This window comes from Hylobates moloch, unplaced genomic scaffold, assembly GCF_009828535.3.
Source record: "Hylobates moloch isolate HMO894 unplaced genomic scaffold, HMol_V3 SCAFFOLD_17, whole genome shotgun sequence".
Taxonomy (NCBI): domain Eukaryota; kingdom Metazoa; phylum Chordata; class Mammalia; order Primates; family Hylobatidae; genus Hylobates; species Hylobates moloch.
This window is the reverse complement of record NW_026652292.1, coordinates 10,079,180-10,101,827: the sequence shown is the minus strand read 5'-3', so window position 1 is coordinate 10,101,827 and position 22,648 is coordinate 10,079,180. Positions and strand designations below refer to the sequence as shown.

General features: G+C 43.2%; 1 protein-coding gene across 7 annotated transcripts in view; it reads left to right on the top strand.

Moving 5' to 3' along the window:
- The window catches only part of CTNND2 (catenin delta 2), a 931,369-nt gene that overhangs the window by 775,646 nt on the left and 133,075 nt on the right, over positions 1–22,648 (top strand). For all 7 annotated transcript variants that reach the window (XM_032135942.2, XM_032135940.2, XM_032135941.2 and 4 more), the window contains 2 exons: positions 10,300–10,417; positions 16,467–16,652. In XM_032135942.2, coding sequence (XP_031991833.1) covers positions 10,300–10,417; positions 16,467–16,652 — 304 coding nt within the window. The remainder of the gene's footprint in view (positions 1–10,299; positions 10,418–16,466; positions 16,653–22,648) is intronic.

Here is a 22,648-nt window from a genome sequence, read left to right as displayed (position 1 = left end):
AGGGATGGCCCAGGATTTGCAGCAATCCATCTGGGCCGTCCTGTGGCCAGATCTCAGGAAGGTCTTAGCGCAGGGAATGTGGTTGAGTAAAAGGGCATTAACAAGATTTGCCCTCGGTCTACCATGAGCCAGCCACAGTTTTAGTAGACACGTTGCACGGGCTGAGGATGCCAGGCTTAGTAAAAATGGAGAATTATGTGCCAAAATTAACATTTGCCACAGAATGCCATGGCTCCCTGCCGGGTCCTGTCCTTGGTTGGAGCCTGCAGACCCCACCCCTGCACGGATGTGCATGGATGATATTTGCGCAGGCTTTTCACCTGGAACTTAGCCCAAGCCTGTGCCTGCAGTTTAAGCCTTGCCCTTTGCATTTAAAAGTATGCATTTTTAATACTTTCCATTTACATTGCATGAGCTGCTGTTTTGTTGGAAACATGTTTATTATGTTCTGTGTCTTTATTTTTTTAAGTTACAACCCATGACTTGCTGCTATAAGTGTGAAGGAAAATAACTGATGTCTAAATTTACAGAATTACAACTTAAGGAAATATTTTACTAAAATAGATGAAGAGTAAAATTTTCATCCTTTTCAGCCTATATTTGTTTTCTGTTGCATATCTAGATGTCACTTCCAAATAAGATTGGTTCCCAGATTCTTCACACTGCTAGTTACATGCTGATGACATCATGGTTACTCACATCAAATATAGTGTCTGTTTACCTTGCTGGACTTTGACCTTCTAAAGGTCACAAGCCAGGTACTCTCATCAGTTTATCCCAGGACTTAGCATTGCGTATGGAAGAAAGCAGGCACCCAGTCAAGGTTGGCTGCTTTGTTGATTTGAAATTATTTATCTCCGCTATTTTATCTTCCTAGAATGATTCCTCTAAAGCCCATATCTCCTCCAAAATTGAACCAAACATTACATAATACAGTAAAAAATTAGAAATAATCTGGATATTCATTAACAGGGTATTAATTTTAAAAATTATGAATTGTGATCTAATTTTTTTTTTTGAGACAGAGTTTCGCTCTTGTTGCCCAGGCTGGAGTGCAATGGCACAATCTCAGCTCACAGCAACCTCCGCCTCCCGGGTTCAAGCAGTTCTCCTGCCTCAGCCTCCCGAGTAGCTGGGATTACAGGCATGCACCGCCATGCCCAGCTAATTTTGTATTTTTAGTAGAGACAGGTTTTCTTCATGTTGGTCAGGATGGTCTCGAACTCCCGACCTCAGGTGATCCGCCCACCTCGGCCTCCCAAAGTGCTGGGATTACAGGTGTGAGCCACCGTGCCTGGCCGATCTATTTATACCAAGAGATACCAAAAGTCATTCAATAACTGTAGCTACCATCATGAACAGAGACAGTGATAAACTTTTGAGGGATAAAAGCCAGTTGCCTGAGGAATTGTTATGGTAAAAAACAGAATCTTACCTACATGGTTTATTAATATGAGTGGAAAATAATCTTGAATGATAAACACCAAATGGTCACAGTGATTTCCTTAAGGGAAAGCAAAGAGTGTGGACATCACTTTTAGTTCTACATTTCCCCTACTGTCTTAATATTTTTACTTTAGTTTTAGATTTTTAAAAAATAAATGACTAAAATTGCCAACGCTGCTGTGAAACCTTCTGTTCTTTCCTCTTGCACATTTGCGGGAGACACATTTCCTGTGGGGTGCTGGTAACCTGCCTGGCGTGTTTCTCCCCTCTGGGCTGGGAGGTCTCTGGTGTAGCAGCTGCTCAGCTAACGTTTACGGAGAAGAAACCAGCCTGGCCCTGAGCAGCTGCCCTGTGTCACCGCAGATCCCCTGTGATGTCCACAACATTCCCAGTGGCACCTCCCAGATGAAGAGGCCAAAGCGAAGAAAGCGCCTTCACAGCTCAGCGCAGCTATGTGCACCGCACCAGGTACAGGAGAAACCACCTTTGTGAACATTTTGAATAATAAGAAAACCAGCCACTCCCTTTTTTCAAAGAAGCTACAAATCGAAGGGATGAGCCCTCATGGATTTTGTGGGAAGAATGAAGGGGATGGACAGACTTGGACGGTCTCATGCTGGCGCCAGCCCTGCAACCTCTGCACCTAGAGAGAGAAGCTCTGGCTGGATTACTGGCACTGCATTAAAGGCCAGGTGGATCAGCGGACCCAGTGCTGGGCGAAGACACCCCTTCTTTCCCCGCCCCTGGACACTCAACGAAGAGGACGATCTTCCCTCACAGAAGAAAAGGGTGGGCTTTTTGGACAATGATTTTGGAAACCACAGACAAAGTCTCCCAATACCTTGTGGGAGGACACAGGGCAGAGCTGCTGTTTCCCTGAGGAGGCAAATACATTTGATTCCTGAAACCCAGACTCTAGATTTAGGAGAGCAACGTGCTGCCCCAAGCAGGGGCTGCTCAAACCACTTATTTTGGTGAGATGTTTTTAGACAGTTTAGGATCCCAGCCTCAGAATATGCTGAAAGTTCTGTACCTCTAGCACAGAAAATAAAAACAAAAAACCATGCATAACATTCATATAAAAATATACAAAACTTGGAACAAAATATCAGGAGTTCACAGACACCCTCCTGAATTCTATATCTGAGCTTCAGATGAGAATCTAGGTCAGGGGTTGATCGTGCCGGTGACCCGTTTCTGTATGGCTTCGAGTAAGAATAGGTTTTACATTTTTTAAAAGGTTGTTGAAAGAATGAGGAAGAGAAGGAGAGAAGAAAAAGTGGCAGAAACCCTGTGTGGCCTGCAAAGCCTAAAATATTTATTCTCTGATCCTTTACAGAGAGTTTTTTTTGTTTGTTTGTTTGTTTGTTTTGCATTCAACGAGAATTTTTTATTTCGATTATCCACAAAACAATATTACAATACTTTATAAAAATATTAAGTTTAGGCTACCATTATTCACTTAAAAAAGTGTGCTAGAAGGCTGTTCTTGCCAACTTCCTTTTTTGGTAAGGGTTAACTTCCACATTAAGACACTGAAGACGAAAAGCTGTTGGAAGAAATCTTCAAATTTACAAAGTTGTTTATTTTTCTTGGCAATTTAAAAATACAGAACAATTTAAAATGAATACACATTAAGTTAGTGTTTTCTCCCTACTATACAATTGTTATTATATAAGGAACTGCTCCATTCAGTTAAAACCTAATGAATACCATCAACTTTTCCTGGCTTACTTTCCTGATTAGATTTAGTACATAAACGTAATTTTGTTACCCTTTTGAATATGCTTAGAAAAATTACAATATCATAGTTCACATAAAGCCCTTAAAAAAATCTCATGTCACAAGTTGTTGACAAGAGGAAATAATGACAGCACTCTTCTTAGGAAGACCCTCTTGGTAGAGGGTGTCAATACTAAGCAGGTTTTTAACTCCAGATTTAGGTGTCACGGATAGAAGACTTCTTTAAAATTTAATGTTTTTGAAGCAAAAGCAAGTGTGCTTCGTGGAATCAAGAAAAGCATGATTGGCATAATTTCCCATTCTCACTCAGATCAGGTAATTTATGATGAATCCAAGCTATCAAGGCTGTAAGGATGTTCTCCATAGAAGGGAGATAACTATAGGCATCAAACTCCAAAGAGCCAATTTTTTGCATTTTTACGTGTAATTAATACTTGATAATCGATTTGGCTGCTAATAATATGGCTCTTTGAAGGGGTGGCTATTAGGTCTGTTCAGTCTCTGCTTAGCCTAAGCAAGAGAGAGCAGGCAGGAGAGGCTGGGAGTTCTGGAGATCTTGTTACTGGGGGTGGCTGTGTTGTTGAATTAAAAGATTGTCATGAGTTAAAAAAAATTCCATCAATTTCTGAGTAGGTAATTACATGGTCAAAAAATTAAGATGCTCCATATTCCCTGCTCACAAGTTTAGTGTTATTTCCCATCATTTGCCGGTTGACTGTTAGAAGCGGATGGCCATTGGTCTAAAGGCCATCACTGGTGTGTGTCGGGGAGCCATGGTCCCATCCTGTTAGGAAGAGCCTGGGGAGTGTTGTTCAGAGTCTATACATCACATAGCACACAGCAAACAACCACATGGCTTCATGGCCATTCAAGAAGTACTCTACCTTTCTACACTGGATTTCCTACCGTGGGCTAAGGCCATGGTTCTCACCTTTGGAGTGTGTTCTCATCACCTGGAGACCAGTGGAACGCACTGAGAACTGGGCTAATTGAAGTGTAGGGGAAGGGCCTGCACCTTTGTATTTTAATCAAGTTCCAAAGCTGATTCTGATGCAGCAGAGGAGCATAGGTTTGAGAAGCCACAGGGCTGAGCACAGTTTAGGTGCTGGGGAAGCACACATGTAGATTAGATCCTCATGGAGCCCAGCTATCCAGAGCAGACCTCTCAGCCTCGAAACAATTGGTATGCCTTGTGGTGGGGGCGGTCCTGAGCATTGTGGGATGGTTAGCAGAAGCCCTGGCTGCCTCTACCCTTGAGATGCCTGTAATGCCCCCAACACTCACCCAGCAGTGACAACCAAAAATATTCCCTGATGGCACAGTCACCCTAGTTAGGAACCACTGGTCTAGAAAGAGTCCTGAAAAAAACCATATGCTCTTTCATCCAGTCAATATCCAATGAGTTCCTACTGTGTGCTGCACAGTGGGGAGTACAAACAACCCAATAAGATGATGCTCCCCCCTACCTCCTAACGCCTTGTGGGACCAGACTCAAACATCATGTGCTCTAAAAGAAGCTTGTGCTTGGAGCTATAAAGGAAGGAGTAGCAGGGCTGAGGCAAGGCTTAGAAGGTAGAAAAGGCAGTGCTTGGATTGAGCCCTGGCAACTGCGACTGTCAGAGTTGATGGCTTCAAGGCAGAAGGAAGAACATTCCAGGGGGAGGGATCAGTGGGCCCGGGAACCCCAGACAGCCTCTCCTTATCCTTGGTCAAGCGTCCAGAGGCCCTCAGCTCTGCCCTGGGGGGTCCCAGGTATCCCAAGGTTGGGTCTGGTCTCTGATCTGTGCCATTATCCCTGGTGTCTTCTGCCTCCCCAGCCTGCCTTGCTGGGTTGCATCGAGGCTGTACTAAGCATGTGGCTTCATATTTCGACTTTGCCTTGGGACTCTCTGTATCACTTAAACCCAGCTCTGTTCTCTAACACCCTCCACACAGCCCACCCAACTCCTCAAACCAGTATATGATCTCAGGAACCCAGGCCAGATCCTGCAGAGACCCAGCATCTGGGCTCTACTGGTTATGAATTGGAAGACGAGATGTAGGAGCTCAGGGAGCGCCTGCCCAGGGATGTGAAGGGCTGGGCCACCTGATGGACGGTGATTATAGCAGGGCTAGACCCAGGGCTCAAGGACATGTGAGTAGGCTTGGTATGAGACAACTCCAGTGGAGTCCAGACCCTGAAGGCCAAGGAGAAGGTGAGGGAGAGAGGAGAGGAGGAAACAGACATAGGAAGACAACCTAGCCTCGGGCCAGGCTGTGAAGGAAGCCTGTGAGGAAGGCTCAAGCTCTTCCTCCGAGCCTGAGGTTGTAGACGAGTGAGAAGCTGGGGAATATCTGACTGGCTCCAGGCCACAAAACTGTGCAGATCTCTTCAGCACTCAGTCAGTATTATGAACAATCATAAGAAAGTCTCTATCTTGAGCTAATTTTACTTTCGATGCTGTATGCTATCTTCAGTTGCATCTTTTTTTTTTTTTGCAAATTGAAACTGCCTCGAATAACTCAAGATGGGGCTTATAACACAAGATACAGTTTAAGAAGCCAGTATTCAAATGGTGGAGCAAACATCTGATATTTATTCTGTAAGCATGGAGCACAGTCAGTCACAGAGTAAACCTACCCCTGCTTTCCTGAATTCCAATCTGATGGAAGGGCTGAATTCTCAATAATAGCCAACTGTGTGTCACACACTCCACTGAATGCTAGGTATAAACATAAGAATGACATGCTTTCTACTCTCCAGAAAGTCCCAGTGTAGTAATAAGGTCACAGCCTAAATAATACCAATACAAAATAAATGATGATCAGTAAAGGAGGTTCAAAGAGCTAAGAGTGTGTGAAGGAAGAGGCTAATTACAAATACATTGATTACCCAATATCTCATTTCTTGGTTTTCTCTGTGGTTTGATCTTCAGTATCCTGGCCATCTGAAACACAGACACATCTTTCATGGAAAATGCCATAGTCCTACAGGTGAACATATGGTCTGAGTTCCACGTTGGGTCCTAGGAGAGCACTAGTGATGGAGATTCAAAGAAATGAGATTTCAAGCAGCACAGAAGACAGGGGAAAGGAAGCAGTTTAGTCGCATTAAAATAAAAAAAGATTGGTCTTTTAATTGGAAGACGTAAAAATGAATTGTTTCTTTTTTTATCTATTAGATAAAAAGATTATAGAATCCACTTTAAGCAGGAACTTCCCAGTGACATAGCAACTGACAATTCAGTCACGATTGTAAAGATTACTAATAAGGATGAGATATTATGCACATTTTTGTGCTTCTAACAAATAATCTACAGGTATTTGTTTTAATACTATGTTTATGCATAGAATTTTTCCATACCCATTTCTAACCAGACATAGAAATCACCTTCCTCGTGATGGGCAGAAGATGGTTTAAGTACAATGGGAGGGAGGAACTTTCTAGATTGGACATTGATTCATTGTCAAACACTTACTAAGGACCATGATTACAACTAACCATTTAGTGAGCATCACAGAAGGTTATCAGAGTGTTTATTTTATTTATTTTTATTTTTTATTATTATACTTTAAGTTTTAGGGTACATGATAGACTGGATTAAGAAAATGTGGCACATATACATCATGGAGTACTATGCAGCCAAAAAAAGTATGAGTTCATGTCCTTTGTAGGGACATGGATGAAGTTGGAAGCCATCATTCTCAGCAAACTATTGCAAGGACAGAAAACCAAACACCACATGTTCTCACTCATATGTGGGAATTGAACAAAGAGAACACTTGGACACAGTGTTTATTTTTAAATGTGAAACATCTTGTTAAGTTTCAGAGTAAGGGTATAGAGACAAAAATTTAAGCTGTGTTCAAGTCGTGATGCTTATAGCTTTATCATGTACTGTTAACATGATTATAATATTTCATTCATAAGCTGACATGACTTCGCCTTAACTTGTTGATCAAAAGTCTTAACCAACAACAACAAAAAGCTGAAATTTGTGGCTGAAAGAGTAGAACTTGTATTTCTGGGGAAGAGGGAGGAACAGGAAACCCTCCTTACCACCAGTGTGAAAATCAAAGATTCTCTTAAGATATGTTTCATGCACTGAGGTATAGTTGATTAAAAGTGGAAACCCAAGCCCAAAGGCCTGTAGGAAACCATTACCCATTGAAAAGAGACAGTTTATATAAAAATATATACTGAGCCTTATCATGCCTGCAGACAGTATGATAACCCCCCTTGAAGTCTATATGTATACTGAGCCTCATCATGCCTGCAGACAGTATTATAACCCCCTCTTGAAGTCTATATGTATACTGAGCCTCATCACCCCTGCAGACAGCATGATAACCCCCTCTTGAAGTCTATATGTATACTGAGCCTCATCATGCCTGCAGACAGTATGATAACCGCTTCTTAAAGTCTGTATGTATACTGAGCCTTATCACCCCTGCAGACAGCATGATAACCTCCTCTTGAAGTCTATATCATAGGTGCTGTGTGGGTGTGGGTGTATCTCAGTCACTCCCCTTCTCTGCTGAGACCTTAAGTTATTAATCTTTCTCATTTTTCAATATCTTACATATTGTAATATAGTAGCCAATTAATAACTTTTTAAATTTTGGAGGACACTGGACTAGAATGGAATAGAAACTAGAATAAAGAAAAACGCTAAGATTAGTATTGACAGCTTCTGATGTTAAGTTGTTCATTTTGATTATTTCCTATTGGTTGGTCCTGCACATTTAATGATTACCAATGAAATTAGGGCTGATCATTAGGAAGTTTATTGGTGAATCAGGAGGCAGCCTGCCTCCAAAAAAAGGATACTCGAAAGAAAGACTGAGCACATTAGTCAAAGAAGAGCTGCAGAGGGTTTTTTTCAGATCAGGGTGTACACATGATACCATAAGTTGCTTGCCAGCCTGAATTTCATTAATTCTATTGGGAAATACTAACTTGCTACGCTAAAGAGCCAAACATAATACACGTTGCCATGCAACGTTCTTCTGGCCAAAGAGGTCTGATTCAGAATCTTTGGCAAACTTACTATTTTAACAGCTTCACAGCTCAACCTGGTGAAAATCATTTCAAGAAGGAATGATCTAAAATGCTCCTTTAAAAGGGCCATTCTTTTAGTTTAAAATAATATCCAAATGCCTGTCACCACCTTTTCCCTAGCAGAAAGTTAGTTCCTCTCTGGCCCCCACCACGGATTGTGTCAGAAACAAAGGTTGGCCATCACAGGATGGAATTTATAAAATTTGACATAAAAATGCTGTCAATATTTGCCTAGTTATATTATCTAAGAAGCTGAGAAATTTTGTTTATATTTGAAGATCAGCAAATGCCAAGAATACTAATTTGAATTGTATAACCTTTCCCAGTGTTACACAAAAATGCCGCTGATAGAGCCTATCTTAACACGTCTGTGGAACTTTTTAGGTATCAAAAAAACTATTTATGTTCAGTAGCATTTTAACATGAAGCCTATTTTATTTTATTTTATTTCTTACAAAATCATATTCTGCATTCATATTTGACATCAGACCTGAAGCCCTTTCTTTCCCATCTTCACAGGTTTTGTTCCAGCTCAATGCTAGGTAGAGACATAAGACTGACATGCCTTCTACCCTCCGGAAAGTCTCAGTGCAGTAATGAGGTCACAGCCAAATAATTCCAATACAAAATCAGTGGTGTCTAAAGGAGGTTCAAAGAGCCAAGAGAGTGTGAAGGCGGAGGCTAATTGCAAATAGATTGATTCCTCAAAATCTTATTCCTTGGTCTTCTCTGGGTTTGATCTCCAGTATCCTGGACATCTGAAGCAGAGACACACTTACTGTGTGGCCTTGGACAACCTCTGAGGCTTGGTTTTATCATCTGTAAAACAGAATTTATTACAACAGCAAAAGATGTTGTGAATATGAAATGGGACTACCTAGGTCAATTATAGCAGGCTGGAGATTCATTTCATTCAACTTCTCCAGACTGTATCCAGGCTTACGGATCCTTGGGATCTGCCTCATAGCTGCCCCAGCACTCGGCAAAGAACACCACCCTCCTCCCAGCCAGACCCTCCCTAGAGAGCTGGGGTGTGAGTTCTCAACATCAGCATCACCAAGGATATGCCAGTTATCTGACTCTACCCCAGACGTTCTGAGTCAGAGACTCCAGCATGCAGCCAGCAGTCTGTACTGCATGCACCCTCCAGAAGATTCCGATGCTCCCAAAGTTTGAGAATCACCTTCTTTTTCTACCACTGTTCTCAAGGTCCTTAAATTCTTTCAATCACTTTGTACCACCCACTAAGTCATCTCCTGCAGCCTCCCTTTTACAGGTTGTGTTGTCTGTAGTAAGTCATTGCAGAAATTCTCTACTGGAACCATATGCTAACTGTGGGTAGGAGAACAACATACTCTCAGGTGGTAGAGTAACTAAAAGCACCCCAGGATTTTCCTTCAGATTATCTCTGTCTCTTGTAGGACTAGAAGATCTCTCTGCTTCGTAGCCACACATTTCATTACAGTAGGCCCCGTCTGTTGCCATTAGCTCAGCAAGTGCTAGTACAGAAAAGAGCTTGGAGCAGCCCCTTCCCATAAGAGGTATCATGCACATCCCAATGACTAAAGTGTCACAGAAACCTCTAACTATGTCCTTAGAGTAAATTCCTAGAAGTCTACTTCTGCCTGGGCCAAGGTAGGTATCTTTGGTGGCAGACAAATTTAGATGTCTAGAATATTTCAGAAGTTAGAAGTTCTGTCTTTGAAAGTGTTTGAGACCTCTCAAAGAAGAATCCTTTGAATCAAAAAGCTTCTGATTGTACACGGAGTAAACCTAGAAGACTTTCTGAAAGTCCCCCACCCTCCGCGGTCATGGGACTCACAGATCCCGTATTAGGAATTCTTCATTGTCTATTCCAGGAGTTGCATTACAGACGTCTGTGACTTACCCAACTCTGGGATGTGTTTTGTGGAAGCCATCCCTTTTCATTAAAGATATATTCTTGATAAGCATTCTGAAAAAGTGGGGAAAAAAGCATTTCCTTTCAAACTATGAGAGCAGATGGGCGTGGAAAGACATTCTTTTGGTGACAACCGTAAAGACTGCTGATGTGTCCTTTTGCTTTGCAGGAATGTTAGTTCGGCCGGAGAGGAGGCCCGCAGAAGGATGAGAGAGTGTGATGGGCTTACGGATGCCTTGCTGTATGTGATCCAGTCTGCGCTGGGGAGCAGTGAGATCGATAGCAAGGTTGGTTGTGCTTGCATAGATTAAGCATGTCCGAGAATAAAGACTCCCACGGGACTCAACAATAGCTAACAACCCTGGAGAGCCAATGCAGTATTTCAGACTTTCCTTCTGAACTCTCTCCTGGTTTCCTTATAAGAATCCAACACTTTTTAGACTGGGCTTCTAATTCTAGCATGGAACTAGATACCTAACTTCTGATTAGCCATGAGTAAATATGCAGATTGTTCTAAGTTACTCAAACCACAGGTGTTCCAGTTGAGTGTATAAATTTGAATACCACATTGCTCACAAGCTTCTAGTTTAATCCACTTTCAAAAGAAGAGACAAGATGTTAAAACTACCTGCTTTTTTTTTATTTTTTGAGACAGAGTCTCGCCCTGTCACCCAGGCTCTGTCACCCAGGAGTGCAGTGGTGCAATCAAGGCTCACCGCAACCTCCACCTCCTGGGATCAAGTGATTCTCCTGCCTCAGCCTCTTGAGTAGCTAAGATTACAGGCATGTGCCACCACGCCTGGCTATTTTTTGTATTTTTAGTAGAGACGGGGTTTTACCACATTGGCCAGGCTGGTCTCAAACACCTGATCTCAAGTGATCCGCCCACCTCAGACTCCCACAGTGCTGGGATTACAGGCATGAGCCTTGCGATTTGAATAATCCCGTATTCTTGTAAACTTGCTTTTTAACAACCGTTGATTACATTAAATTCCATTTTAAAAGGCCTGCAAGATCTAAATAAATGTCACAATGCTAAATAAATGGGGCTTCCCAACAAAATAAATCACCAAAGTCTATTCAGTGTCTTAGTTCACAAGCCAAAATAGGATTGGGTGGGCTTTTCCAGTGTTCGAGCTATTTTATTTAGTCTTATATAAATTTGATTCATTCATATAAGTTTGTAATTTCATAATATCCTGTTATAAACACAAACTTTACCAATAGTCATAAAGTAATGCAGGTAATAAATGTGATTTCTTAATAAGGATTTCTCAAGAGCCACCCTTATTGACATTTGGGGGTGAATTATTCTTTGTCATGGGACTGTCTTGTGCATTGCAGGATGCTTAGCAACCCCCCTGGCTTCTGCCCACTGGATACCAGTAGCAGCCCCCATCTCCACCCCAGTAACAAACAACAGTGTCTCCAAACATTGCCACATGTCCTGCGGGGAGCAAAATTGGCCCTGGTTATGAAGCGTGACCTTAATCCTGTGGTTTTCGTTCTGACTCTTTAGTAGAATTGCCTTTGGAGTGTTCATGTAAATACATCTGTCCAGACCCTACCGCAGTCCTGTGAACCCAACTGTCTAACTCTCGTCACAAGTTTTTGTACCTTTAAAAGTTCATCAGGTAATTTGATGTACATCTTAGATTAAGAACCTGCCATAGTAGATAGAGCTTTAATATGACTCTCTAATTGGGAATCTGGTATAATGTAATTTAGTTTCAAAGTTAGATAAAGAACAAATAAAAGTGTTTCTATCCATGTAGTCATTAATTGGCTGTGTGTATAAGTTGGCATAGCACTTCTCAACCCTGACTACATATTAGGGTTACCAAGAAATTTAGAAAATCACTGATGCCTGAGCCTTACTCCCCAAAGATCTGAATGCAAGCTACTTCTGGGATGTAAGCCCTTTGAGTACTAGTTCACCCCAATTATGAGCACCGCTTGTCATCTTTTAACTTCTGCTCAGTTAGGTTCACATCCATTGACTGACTTCGTGTTTTTAGATTCAAAGATGAACATAATGTAACAAAGAGTAAGCATTCCCCTTTCACAGAAGCCCTTAAATGACCATTTTAGACCATTTAGTATCATCGACAGGAAAATTAAATTCCTAAACAAGTGACCAGTCAAGATGTCTTGAATATTTACAAATGCTTGATAGCGTAATAGACACGTGCGTTTTCAAAGGGCTTCTGAAGGTAAATCACTGAAGCGGCAATGCCCAGCATCATCATATTCAGAGTGGTGAGTGAGGCACTGGGAGACTATACCTTTTACTGTGATGGCTACGAAAAAAGCTTTGATACTAGCTGGACCTTGCAGCTGAAAATAAAATAAGAGTCAACAGCCTCATGCTTCGGCTAAGTGTAGCCACCAGCACCAAAGATTAAGGCGTCCTTCAGGAGCCGTGGTTCAAGAACCAACATGGCACAAACATCTTCTTTCTGTCAGATGACCAGATTCCTAAAACCCTGGGAGACTTTGTAGATCATCTTTTCTAATGTCCACATTTTCCCCAAAAGAGGAAGTTGAAATAATTGGGAGTATTCGGGGCTGGAGTCAGAAAACCCAGATATCCCTGGTGGAGTAAGAAGAGCCCTGAGCCGGCATCGAGACAGTGCCAGGGGACTGTGCCATCTCCACCTCCCACTGGCTGGAGCACCATATCCAAGTGACCTCAACTCTGTGACAAGCAGCATAATCATAGCTGAATGCCAAGGCTGTTGAAAGGATCAGATGTGATCAGTTACTCAGCAGGTGCTTCACTGGCTGGATTGTGCTATTGAGTTTTAACATATTATGATTGTACCATCATTTGCCACTCAGCCCTCTGCTTGGCCGCTTTTGAGCTTTCACAATGACACCTTGAGGATGAGGGGGATGAATGAGTACATCTTCTTTTTAAGACCCGAGAAGTTAATACGTAAAAGAGCTTGGATTCCATACAAGCTTGTGGCTCTGGTCCTATAATTGGGCCAGTGTGTTGACTGGGTAACATATGGTGGAGCACTCTACAACTTCCAGATTAACCCTTTCTAATAGAAAATAAGGAATCAAAATGACCCTGGTAACCAAAAACAACTGCTGAAAGCGCTGCTGACAGCAATGGACGTCCCAAGCAAAGCTACCGGCTGCCACCCTCCTGCTAGGATCCCAAGTCTTTTGTCTTCTCTTTCTCCTTATCCCCTTAGAGAAAAGCTCTTGAATTAAGTAACTCTCCCAAACCAACCCAGACTGCAAAACTCCAGGAGGTTTAAATGAGAGATAAATGTGGTCCCTGTGACCTTCCTTCCCCCATTCCTCCCTCCCCACCCACCCCCATCCCTACTTTCTCTCCTTCTTCTAGCTTCTTCCCAAGTCATCTCCCCAGCTGCAGCTCGATTATAAAGCATTTTTCACAACTGCAGATTTATTCCCCAGTAGTCATTTGTTAAACAGAGGAACAGTGATGCCTCTGGGGAAGACGAACAGTGGGATGAGAAAGAAGTTTATTCTCCCAAGTCTTTGATGTAAGAAAAATCAGTTTGAGCTGAGTTAAAAATCATTCTGACTTATGCCATAACATTTTCCTTTCAATGAGAGTCGTTTCTCTCTTTCGTGCATCGCCCTGAGTTTACCTGCTTTCGTGCCAGTCCACTTTTTGATGCTGAGAGGATGCTTGGAATAGAAAATCAGGTTGACTCAGATCCTGTGGGATTAGCAGCCCATGACACCTTGAGAAGCTGACAAGAAAGGTCTGGAATGACAAAGACTCCAGAGATATTTCCTGAAAACTGGTTTTCCTCGTAGATTTTCACGTCCTCGTAATAAGTACAGGGCACCCGCTACCTTTCACCAGATTCCAGCCAGTGGAGGGAAGCAGTGCAGGATTGCGATCCCAGCAGCCCCGGCCCATTCCAGTCCCACCCCAGGACTGCAGTGAAGCAGCTCAGTCTGGTGGGAGGTACTCACAGCTTTAGCTGTCCTGCCCTTCACCCATACAATGGAATCGTATTATGTGCCATCACGGGTGGCTGTTATATAGCAGGTGCCTGAAAAAATGATAGCCAACTTGGTAAGATTCTTCAAATAAAACTTGGCTCAGTTTATTTTTTTCCATCATTATTTTGCCCCTTTTAAAATTGGATATTTTTCCCCTCTTTCCATGGTTCCTGGAGTCAAAAGGTCAGCTTTGTCTTAACCAGCAAACGTTTTCTGCAGAAGGTCAGAGAATAAATGTTCCCAGTGTTGTGGGCCATACTGTCTCAGTCACAGCCATGTAATTCTACATTGTACCGTGAAAGCAGCTACAGACCATTCATAAACAAATGGGCCTGGGCGTCCTCCAGGAAAACACCGGTTATGCACAACCGGCTGTGGGCTGGATCAGACCCCTGGGTGGCAGTTTGCTCACCCCTCTTCTCAGCAATCAGAAGTTATTACAACTAGTATTTTAGCAAATACTTTTGAGCAGACACTATTCAAAGAGCTGTATCTGTGAGCTTATTAACCCTCACTGTGGCCCTGTACGTGATACTGGGTTTTTTTTTTTGCTCTTTTTTTTTTTTTTGAGACAGAGTCTCTCTCTGTTGCCCAGGCTGGAATGCAGTGGAGCAATCTCGGCCCACTGCAAGCTCACCATTCTCCTGCCTCAGCCTCCTCGAGTAGATGAGACTACAGGCACCCACCACCACGCCTGGCTAATTTTTGTATTTTTAGTAGAGACAGGGTTTCACTTTGTTAGCCAGGATGATCTCAATCTCCTGACCTATTGATCCACCCGCCTCAGCCTCCCAAAGTGCTGGGATTACAGGCGTGAGCCACCGCGCCCAGCCTGTACATGATACTGTTAATATGACCCTCCATTTACAAGTGAGGAAATAGAAGCACAGAAAGATTAAGCACTTTGCCCAAGGCCCCACAGCTTGTGAAATGGTAGGCTCAGGATTGGAAGCCAAGCCAGCCAGCCCTAGATCACATCCTCTGGAGCTCCGCACTGTGCCATCTCCTGCCATTGTTAATGATATGAACCTTTGAAGAGCATTTACTGTGCCCCAGCTTTCTTCCCAGTACTTGTGCGCTGTGTTCTTTCCTGTTGCTGTCGTAACCAATGACCACAAACTTGGTGGCTGAACCCAACACAGCTTTATGATCTTATAGCTCTAGAGACCAGGAGTCTGAAGTGGATCTCACTGGGATAAAATTAAAATGTGGTAGGTCTGCGTTCCTTCTTGAGGAATTTGTTTCCTTCCCTATTCCAACATCTAGACCCTGCCCACATAACGGCTTGTGGCCCCTTCCGCCATCTTCAGATCTGGCCATGGCCAGCCACGTCCTTCTCACATCACATCACTGTGACTCTCCTGCCTTCCTCTTTGATGTACAGGCCCCTTGTGAGGACACAGGCCCACCCGAACAATCCAGATAATCTCCCCATCTGACAAGCAGCTGATGAGCTTAACAATTCCCACCTCCTCCCAGCCACGTGACCTAACATATTCGCAGGTTCCAGAGATTAAGATGTAGACCTTGTGGGGGGGCCATTATTCTGCCTACCACACACATATTTTAGCTCACCTAATGCACAAGCAACCTAAGATGTGGGTCCTGTTATGACCATTTTACAGAGGAGTACGCTGTATCCCAGAGATGTCAAGTGCATTGTCCAATGTCCCATAGCTAAATCGGAGACCTAGGGTTCTACAGGTGCCCAGCTCCACAATATGTGTCCTTAACCACTGTTTAACCTTTTGGCTAAGAAAATATGAGTGTCAAGCATCTCAAAAAAATGTAGGCTAAAAATATTTATGCCCCCCAGGTGATCACAGCCCCTCCCTCACTTTCCTGGGGCAACCCTGGTTTGCACCTGTGGCCTCCTTGACATTCAGAAAATGCTCTGGTGGGCAGTAAATATGTCCCTCACCAGAGCTGACCAAAATTCTAAGTCTTTGACTCCTCATTACCCAATGCCCAATCCCCAGCCGGGGAGTCAGAGGTGGGGTGCTGTCTGTTAGTGGATGATATTTGGGATCTCTGGTGGTTGTACATTCTTCCGTTCTCACAAGTGTATTTCGATCAGCAATAACAGATGTTTATAGAAGTAACTATTGCTGAAAATTCATTTCTTTGTGGGGGAGAAAAGGTCCTAAGACCTTTCTAAGTTTCTCTAATTGTTTTCCACTGTGGCCATCAGAGGAGCTTTCAGAAGCTGGCAGCTAAATACTTCCAAAGAGAAATGTGTCCGTGGAGAAAGATGCCTTTCCAGGTGGAAGAATGGTGTGCTGAGTGCTAGTTTCACTCATTCTTTCCTCTGTTTCCCCCTTTTCTTTCTGGGTTCTGCAGACCGTTGAAAACTGTGTGTGCATTTTAAGGAACCTCTCGTACCGGCTGGCGGCAGAAACGTCTCAGGGACAGCACATGGGCACGGACGAGCTGGACGGGCTACTCTGTGGCGAGGCCAATGGCAAGGACGCTGAGAGCTCTGGGTGCTGGGGCAAGAAGAAGAAGAAAAAGAAACCCCAAGATCAGGTGATGCGGGCTGCTTGCAGCTTCATGCAATTATCCCCTTCCCTAATTGCATCTGTAACATATCCTCAATATATAGAGAATGAGCCCTGCATTTTCATCAGGAGGTAAAATCACTAATGCATCTGCACAGTTTTCCTGTGGGAATTTCACAGCTGAGACGGTGGGACATGAAATGATTCCCCTTACGCCTCGCAGTTGAGCCAAGATAGGAAATTACTTAAAAAAGAAAAAAAGACACCTGAGGCCCTAGCAGGCTCTGACATTTCACCTCCGAGCAGGCACAGAGCATTGCCTGTGGGTTAATTCACACATTTACTTAGGGCATTGCCGGAGCTGGGTTTGGCGCCATCCAGGTGGCGGGGATGGGTGGAACAGGAGATGTGGTATAAGAAGGGAAACAGAGACAGAGGCAGACCAAAGATCCAACATGTATTTAATCGCTGGTTTTGAAGCGTTTAGATTTTCAGTCTCACACTTCCCATTGGAAATGGGGGTAACAGAGAATTCACAGCCCTTCCACAGGATGGCATTAGAAGCTTGGCCATGGGGGACAATTCAGATGAATTCAGAACAGTGTTGAGCCAGAGCTGGAGGCCTCTTGAGAACAGAATGGCCCTCACCTGCTGCAGCTGGAAGTAGGTTCCCCTGCAGCAACACGAAGGCCGCCAGGCAGCAACTCACAACCGTGATGCATCAGAACAGCCTCTGCCCCTGTCCTGGGGAGCCCATGAGAGAACAAACCCCTCACCACAGGCCCCATCAGGACAGGGAGCGATGGGAGGACAAAGCATCCCCACCTTTGCTAACACTGGAACAGAGGTTAATTTCAGGGCCTGGAAACTGATCCATCTCATCAAGGAGCTTACAGAGAGTTCTAGGTTTGCAGATGTAAAGATGGTGGATGTCATTAGTCCCCTGGCATCTCTACTACATATTAAGTCAGGTTTTTAAAGAGTATTTAGAGATTAAAGAAAATATATAATACAAGTAAAGTGAAAAAAAGCAATATAAAAACAGATGTGTACATAAATATAGGTATAGATGATACAAATACAATCTGGCCAGTTTTGTATGATATGTCATATGCAAATACAAAATGCTATTTGCATATACAAAATGTATGTGTTTCTTGAAAAAGCAGAGTAAGATCCAAGAGAAGATAATGATCGATTCTTTTTGTACTTCTGTATTTATAAATTTTCTACAATGAAAATTACATTCGTAATCTTTGCAAATGGCCTTTAAAAAATAATGTTCATAAAGGCACTAAGTTAATGTATGCTTATAAAAGTGTATGGTTTTTTTCAGAGAAATGTATACCTCACTGAAAGGTGTAAGAGATTATGTAAAATGAAAGATTATCTAGTCTACAACACAGACCTTCCAGGATAGAGGAGCCAAATATTATAACAGAAGTAAAAATGATACAAATAATAATTGGTTTAATCATGGCCTCTAGAGCTTTTTCTAGTCCAGAAATTTATGTTGACCCATACCTTTGGCATTGGTATTCTTGACCTTAAAAAGACACTATAAGATTCTGCATGTCAAATTTAGCTATAAGAAAAATCTCAGAAACTAAAAAAAAAATCCCTATAGGGATAATTCAAGAAAATATATGATACAAAAATATGATGCGTGCATGCTGTTAGTTCAAGAAATGGTTGCTATTGAACCATACTAGGAGTATCAGACTTCTAGGCCATTCCAGTCTAGAAGTATCAGACTATGAGCTCCCGTGTGCAGAAGTGTTTGACACTCTATGCATCACATTCTGGTCTAAGGGGTCCTTGCAAACTCTTCCATTTTTGAATCTGCTCTGTGCCTGTTGCTGAATTCTAAGGAATTGCTAGTTTCTCTAGTCTGTTTTGGACAAAACCTCCCACGAAACAGTCTGCATGTCATCTGCCAAGAAGGCACATCTCCCCCAGCAGGACCCTCCCTGCCCTCAGCAGGGCTTTATGCCAGCAGACTGTCACTGTAGGGTTGGTGGAGGGAATCCGAAGATTGGTGTCCAGGGAAATAGGAGGAGACAAAATGGATTCATTTACTTTTTGCACCTTTTGTAGCAATAAGCATTTTTTGGCTTGTTTTTCACCTTGGTCTATGGCCAACGATCCTGTGATGGTGTCCTGAGGTGGGTACTGTTTCATCGTGGTTTGGAGGTGATGGGACATTGTCCTCCACCGGCTGCTGGTCAGGTCAGACCTTCTTCAAGACACTCTCGGTGTGAGATTGACCGTGTGCAGAGGGCCACTGAGAAAAACAAAAACTAAATAAGCAGGACCTGCTGGAATTCAAAACCTCCCTTTTTAGCTTATAGATCAATTTAAAGTTATTTAATTCAAATGGGTAAAAAATATGTCTATCTGCATGGGTGAGGAGACAAACCTATCAATTCAAACAGGATTCTGATCCACTATTTTTATCTGGTAGGTCTTTCATGATCATCTTTGTTTCACAACTGAGTGCACTGTAATCAATTTAAGAGTAAATATTTTTGCTCTTTTTCACCTCTTTGTTAAGTTGTAGATGCCAAATGCATAAATGACCGGAAGATTCACCTGTGATATACAGGGTGATATTTTATGCATAAAAGCAACAGGAATGGGCCTCTGTGTAAAACTTCAATGCCCCCTTATTTTTCCCACAACGAAAGAGATGTCTCGGAAGAACTTTCAGGGCCTCTTGCCCGCACACTTTCCTGGCCTGTCTGAGGATCCCGCAGACCAGCCTCTACGCTTCTGTTCATGCTGTTCCACTGCCTGGCCCTCCCTTTCCCCACTCACTACTTGGAGAATAATCATTCAAGAGCAAATAAAACATCCCCTCCGTCTTTCCAAGACTTCTTTCAAGTAAACAATTACTCCCTAATCTACTTCTCCATAATTTTATTTAAACGTCTCTGCTAGTTATTATCATATTGTGGGTTAAGTACAGCAATTGATCCCCAAAGAGAGCGAATTGTCTGGGGCAAAGGACTGTGTGGGTCTTTTTTCAGTCTGTGACTTCTGGCCCCAATTACACTGTGGCCTATGGTGTCCCCTAGCTCTTGCTGTGGGTTTAATTGTGGGTGGATGCTCATAGCTGTGACTTTTCCCAGACTCATCTGTTTGTTTCCTGGTGAGACTTTGCCCCTAAGGGCCGCTGTGAGCCAAGCGTCTTCCGCAGTCCTCCCTCCCTGTGTTTTGAGCTGTTCCCCAGCCTCTCATGACAGTGCTGCATTTATCTCATTGTTAGTCAGTATTCTGAATCTGCAATCACCACCAAAACAAATGCACCATCTAAATTACTATTATCATCTAAGAACTTAAGTTTATATGCAACAAAGGTATATGTGTGTGTGTCAGAGTATCCCTGGAGAAGCAGGACTTTTGATCCTGCCAGACTAAACAAATTCTTTGCACTGAAGGTGTTATGAGATATCATGAAATGCCATCACCTACAAGGTTTTCTTGGATTTTCAGGATATCGATATTGGCCACCACTTCTTCAAGAGCCTCACACGTTGCCTGCTATGTCATTCGGATGCTCTTGACCCAAAAGTGAGACTCTAAGGCCAAATAAACAGCATGCATGTCCCAAAGCACAAAGATGAATTTTATTAGTAGTTAAAAATGATCACAATGGACATTTGAACCTTTAACAGTTTCTTCTCATTTCACACAAAATAGATATTAATGATAAATATCTAGGTATACATATACACAGTTAACATGTAAATAATATGTGAGTAAAATAGCACTAAGCTCCAAGAAGAAAGTAATACCCACACCTTCAGCGTGCCTTCTCCTAGAGAGATTCACAATTACAACTTACATCTGGGCATATATCCTTTCAGATGTCCTTCTGTTAGAGGCCATATCAGACAACAAAATTCATAAGGTCTTATAGTCAGTAAGTGTATTTCCACTGATGTAGAACTCCGGTCTCTTGAGTCTTCAGAGGTCGGGCTCCTTGTATTTTATGGGGCTCTCATCTTCAGGGTGCTGCCTTCCTCCCCATGGTCATGATGCTGGCTCTTCACATCCACAGTTCAGGAGCGGAAATGGGGGAAAGAACACAGGAGTATCCTTTCCTTTAGGGCCCCACACAGAAGTTGCACACATCACTGTTACATCCCTGTGGCTGAGACTGGCTCATAGTGGCACCAGAGCCGCGAGAGAGGCTGGGAATTGTAGTCTTTTGTGACAACCATGACCCTAGGTGAACCTTGGGCATTCTCTTAATAAAGAAAAAAAGGCATGTAGTGGCCTATTCAGGGTGTGCAGTGAGTAGGGGGCTCTCCCTGTGAAGAGGAGTCTTTTATCAGTGAAATATGGTAATGAACAAAAACCCAACTTGTATTCATTTCATTGCCTGTACATTCCCTGCAAAGAGTGCAGCCTCTTATTACCTGCCCCGAGGTGGCAGCCCCCACTGCCCACCTTGGCACACCACTGATGGGCAGGAAGGTGTAGGCACAAGTCCACTCTATGTCACTTTGCTGACCGCTTTAAGACAGCTTATTTGACACAGACTGACTTTTTTCCTTTCTAGTAAGCAGTTCTTCACACAGGAATGTGGAAGAGCTAGTGTGAATTCCATGGTAGAGGAATACCATGATGTGGCCAACCAATCCCCTATTCCTAGAAAATCAGGTTGCTTCCAAGTCTGTACTAATGTAAACTGTAATTGACATCTGTGTAGTTAAATCTCACCTACCCCCTCAATCACTTCTTAAGAATGCATTCTTACAAGTGAAATAGCTCGACCAAATGCATGCTTTTAAGACTCTCAATACACAAACCGGAATTTGTCTTAATCACTCTAAACGTCAGTGACAGTTTCTGTTCGTGGACTTGATTTTTTATTATCACTTCATGGATCTGCTCCTCATGACATTTGGATGCTCCTAGGCTCTCATTTCCTAGTATCACAGGTTGTTTTTCTTTTTTTTCCAGACAGTTTTCATTTTCTCATTAGTAACCATACTCTTTCTTTTGCCGCTTAATATCATTTCCTTTCTAACCATCTGCTTCTTTCAGCTGCCGCCCGTTCCTCTTGGCTGGTTCAAGTACAGTCTCCCTCGGCCTTCACCTCACCATATGCTGGGAACTTGTTGATTCAAGGCATGATATTTCATGTCCTGGAAGCAACATATCTCATGAGCCTGCAAAGATCACGGCTGTGCATTTTTGCGCAGAAACTCTTGTCTGCCATTATCCATGGATGAACCATATTCTTCTACTTCTTTCTCACCTCTAGTGGAAGATACAGCCCATCACCTAAAAGTGCTGCTATTTTAGTTTCAATGAGTTTATAGACTTAAAACTCTGTTTCAGGTGTCTCGTTTAGTTTTCTTAATTGTATTTTATCTCTCAGCCTTCCACACCATCAATACTGTCTTTTATAGCTTGACCAGGGCCCCTCGGCTTCGGCACTGGTCACATGTGGGGCAGCATACCTCTCTGTTCCAGGGAGCCAGCCTGTGCATTGCAGGGTATTTGCCAGCCTCCTTGGACTGTACCCACCGGATGCCAGTAGCACGTTCTGCCGCAGCCATGACAATCAAAAATGTCCTCAGACATTGCCACTTGTCCCCCTGGGTGTTAAAATTGCCCTGGTTGACACCATCGGACTAGATTGTCCTTTGAAGGACATATTACCAAACATATAAACAAATAACCAAGACCACAGGATTATCTGAAGGAGGTTGGCACGTCAGGGACGAAGCCCCTTTAGAAGGCAGTAACAGGGATGGCCATGTCCCAGGGTTCCCTAGATGTGGATGGCAAATTAGGAGTAGAGAGAATTCTAGATGAACATCAGTGATGCCCCAGTTGGTTCCATCACAGTGACTTTGGGAAGGGACAGGCAGGCCCAGTCATATGGAGCAGCCTTGACAGCTGTCCTCTGTGGGGCTCAGCACAGTGGCCGGCCTCGTGATGCCAGTCTGTGGAGTGGGCAGCATCACCAGCTTCACTCCTGAGGGATGTGTGCCCACCTGGCCCCAC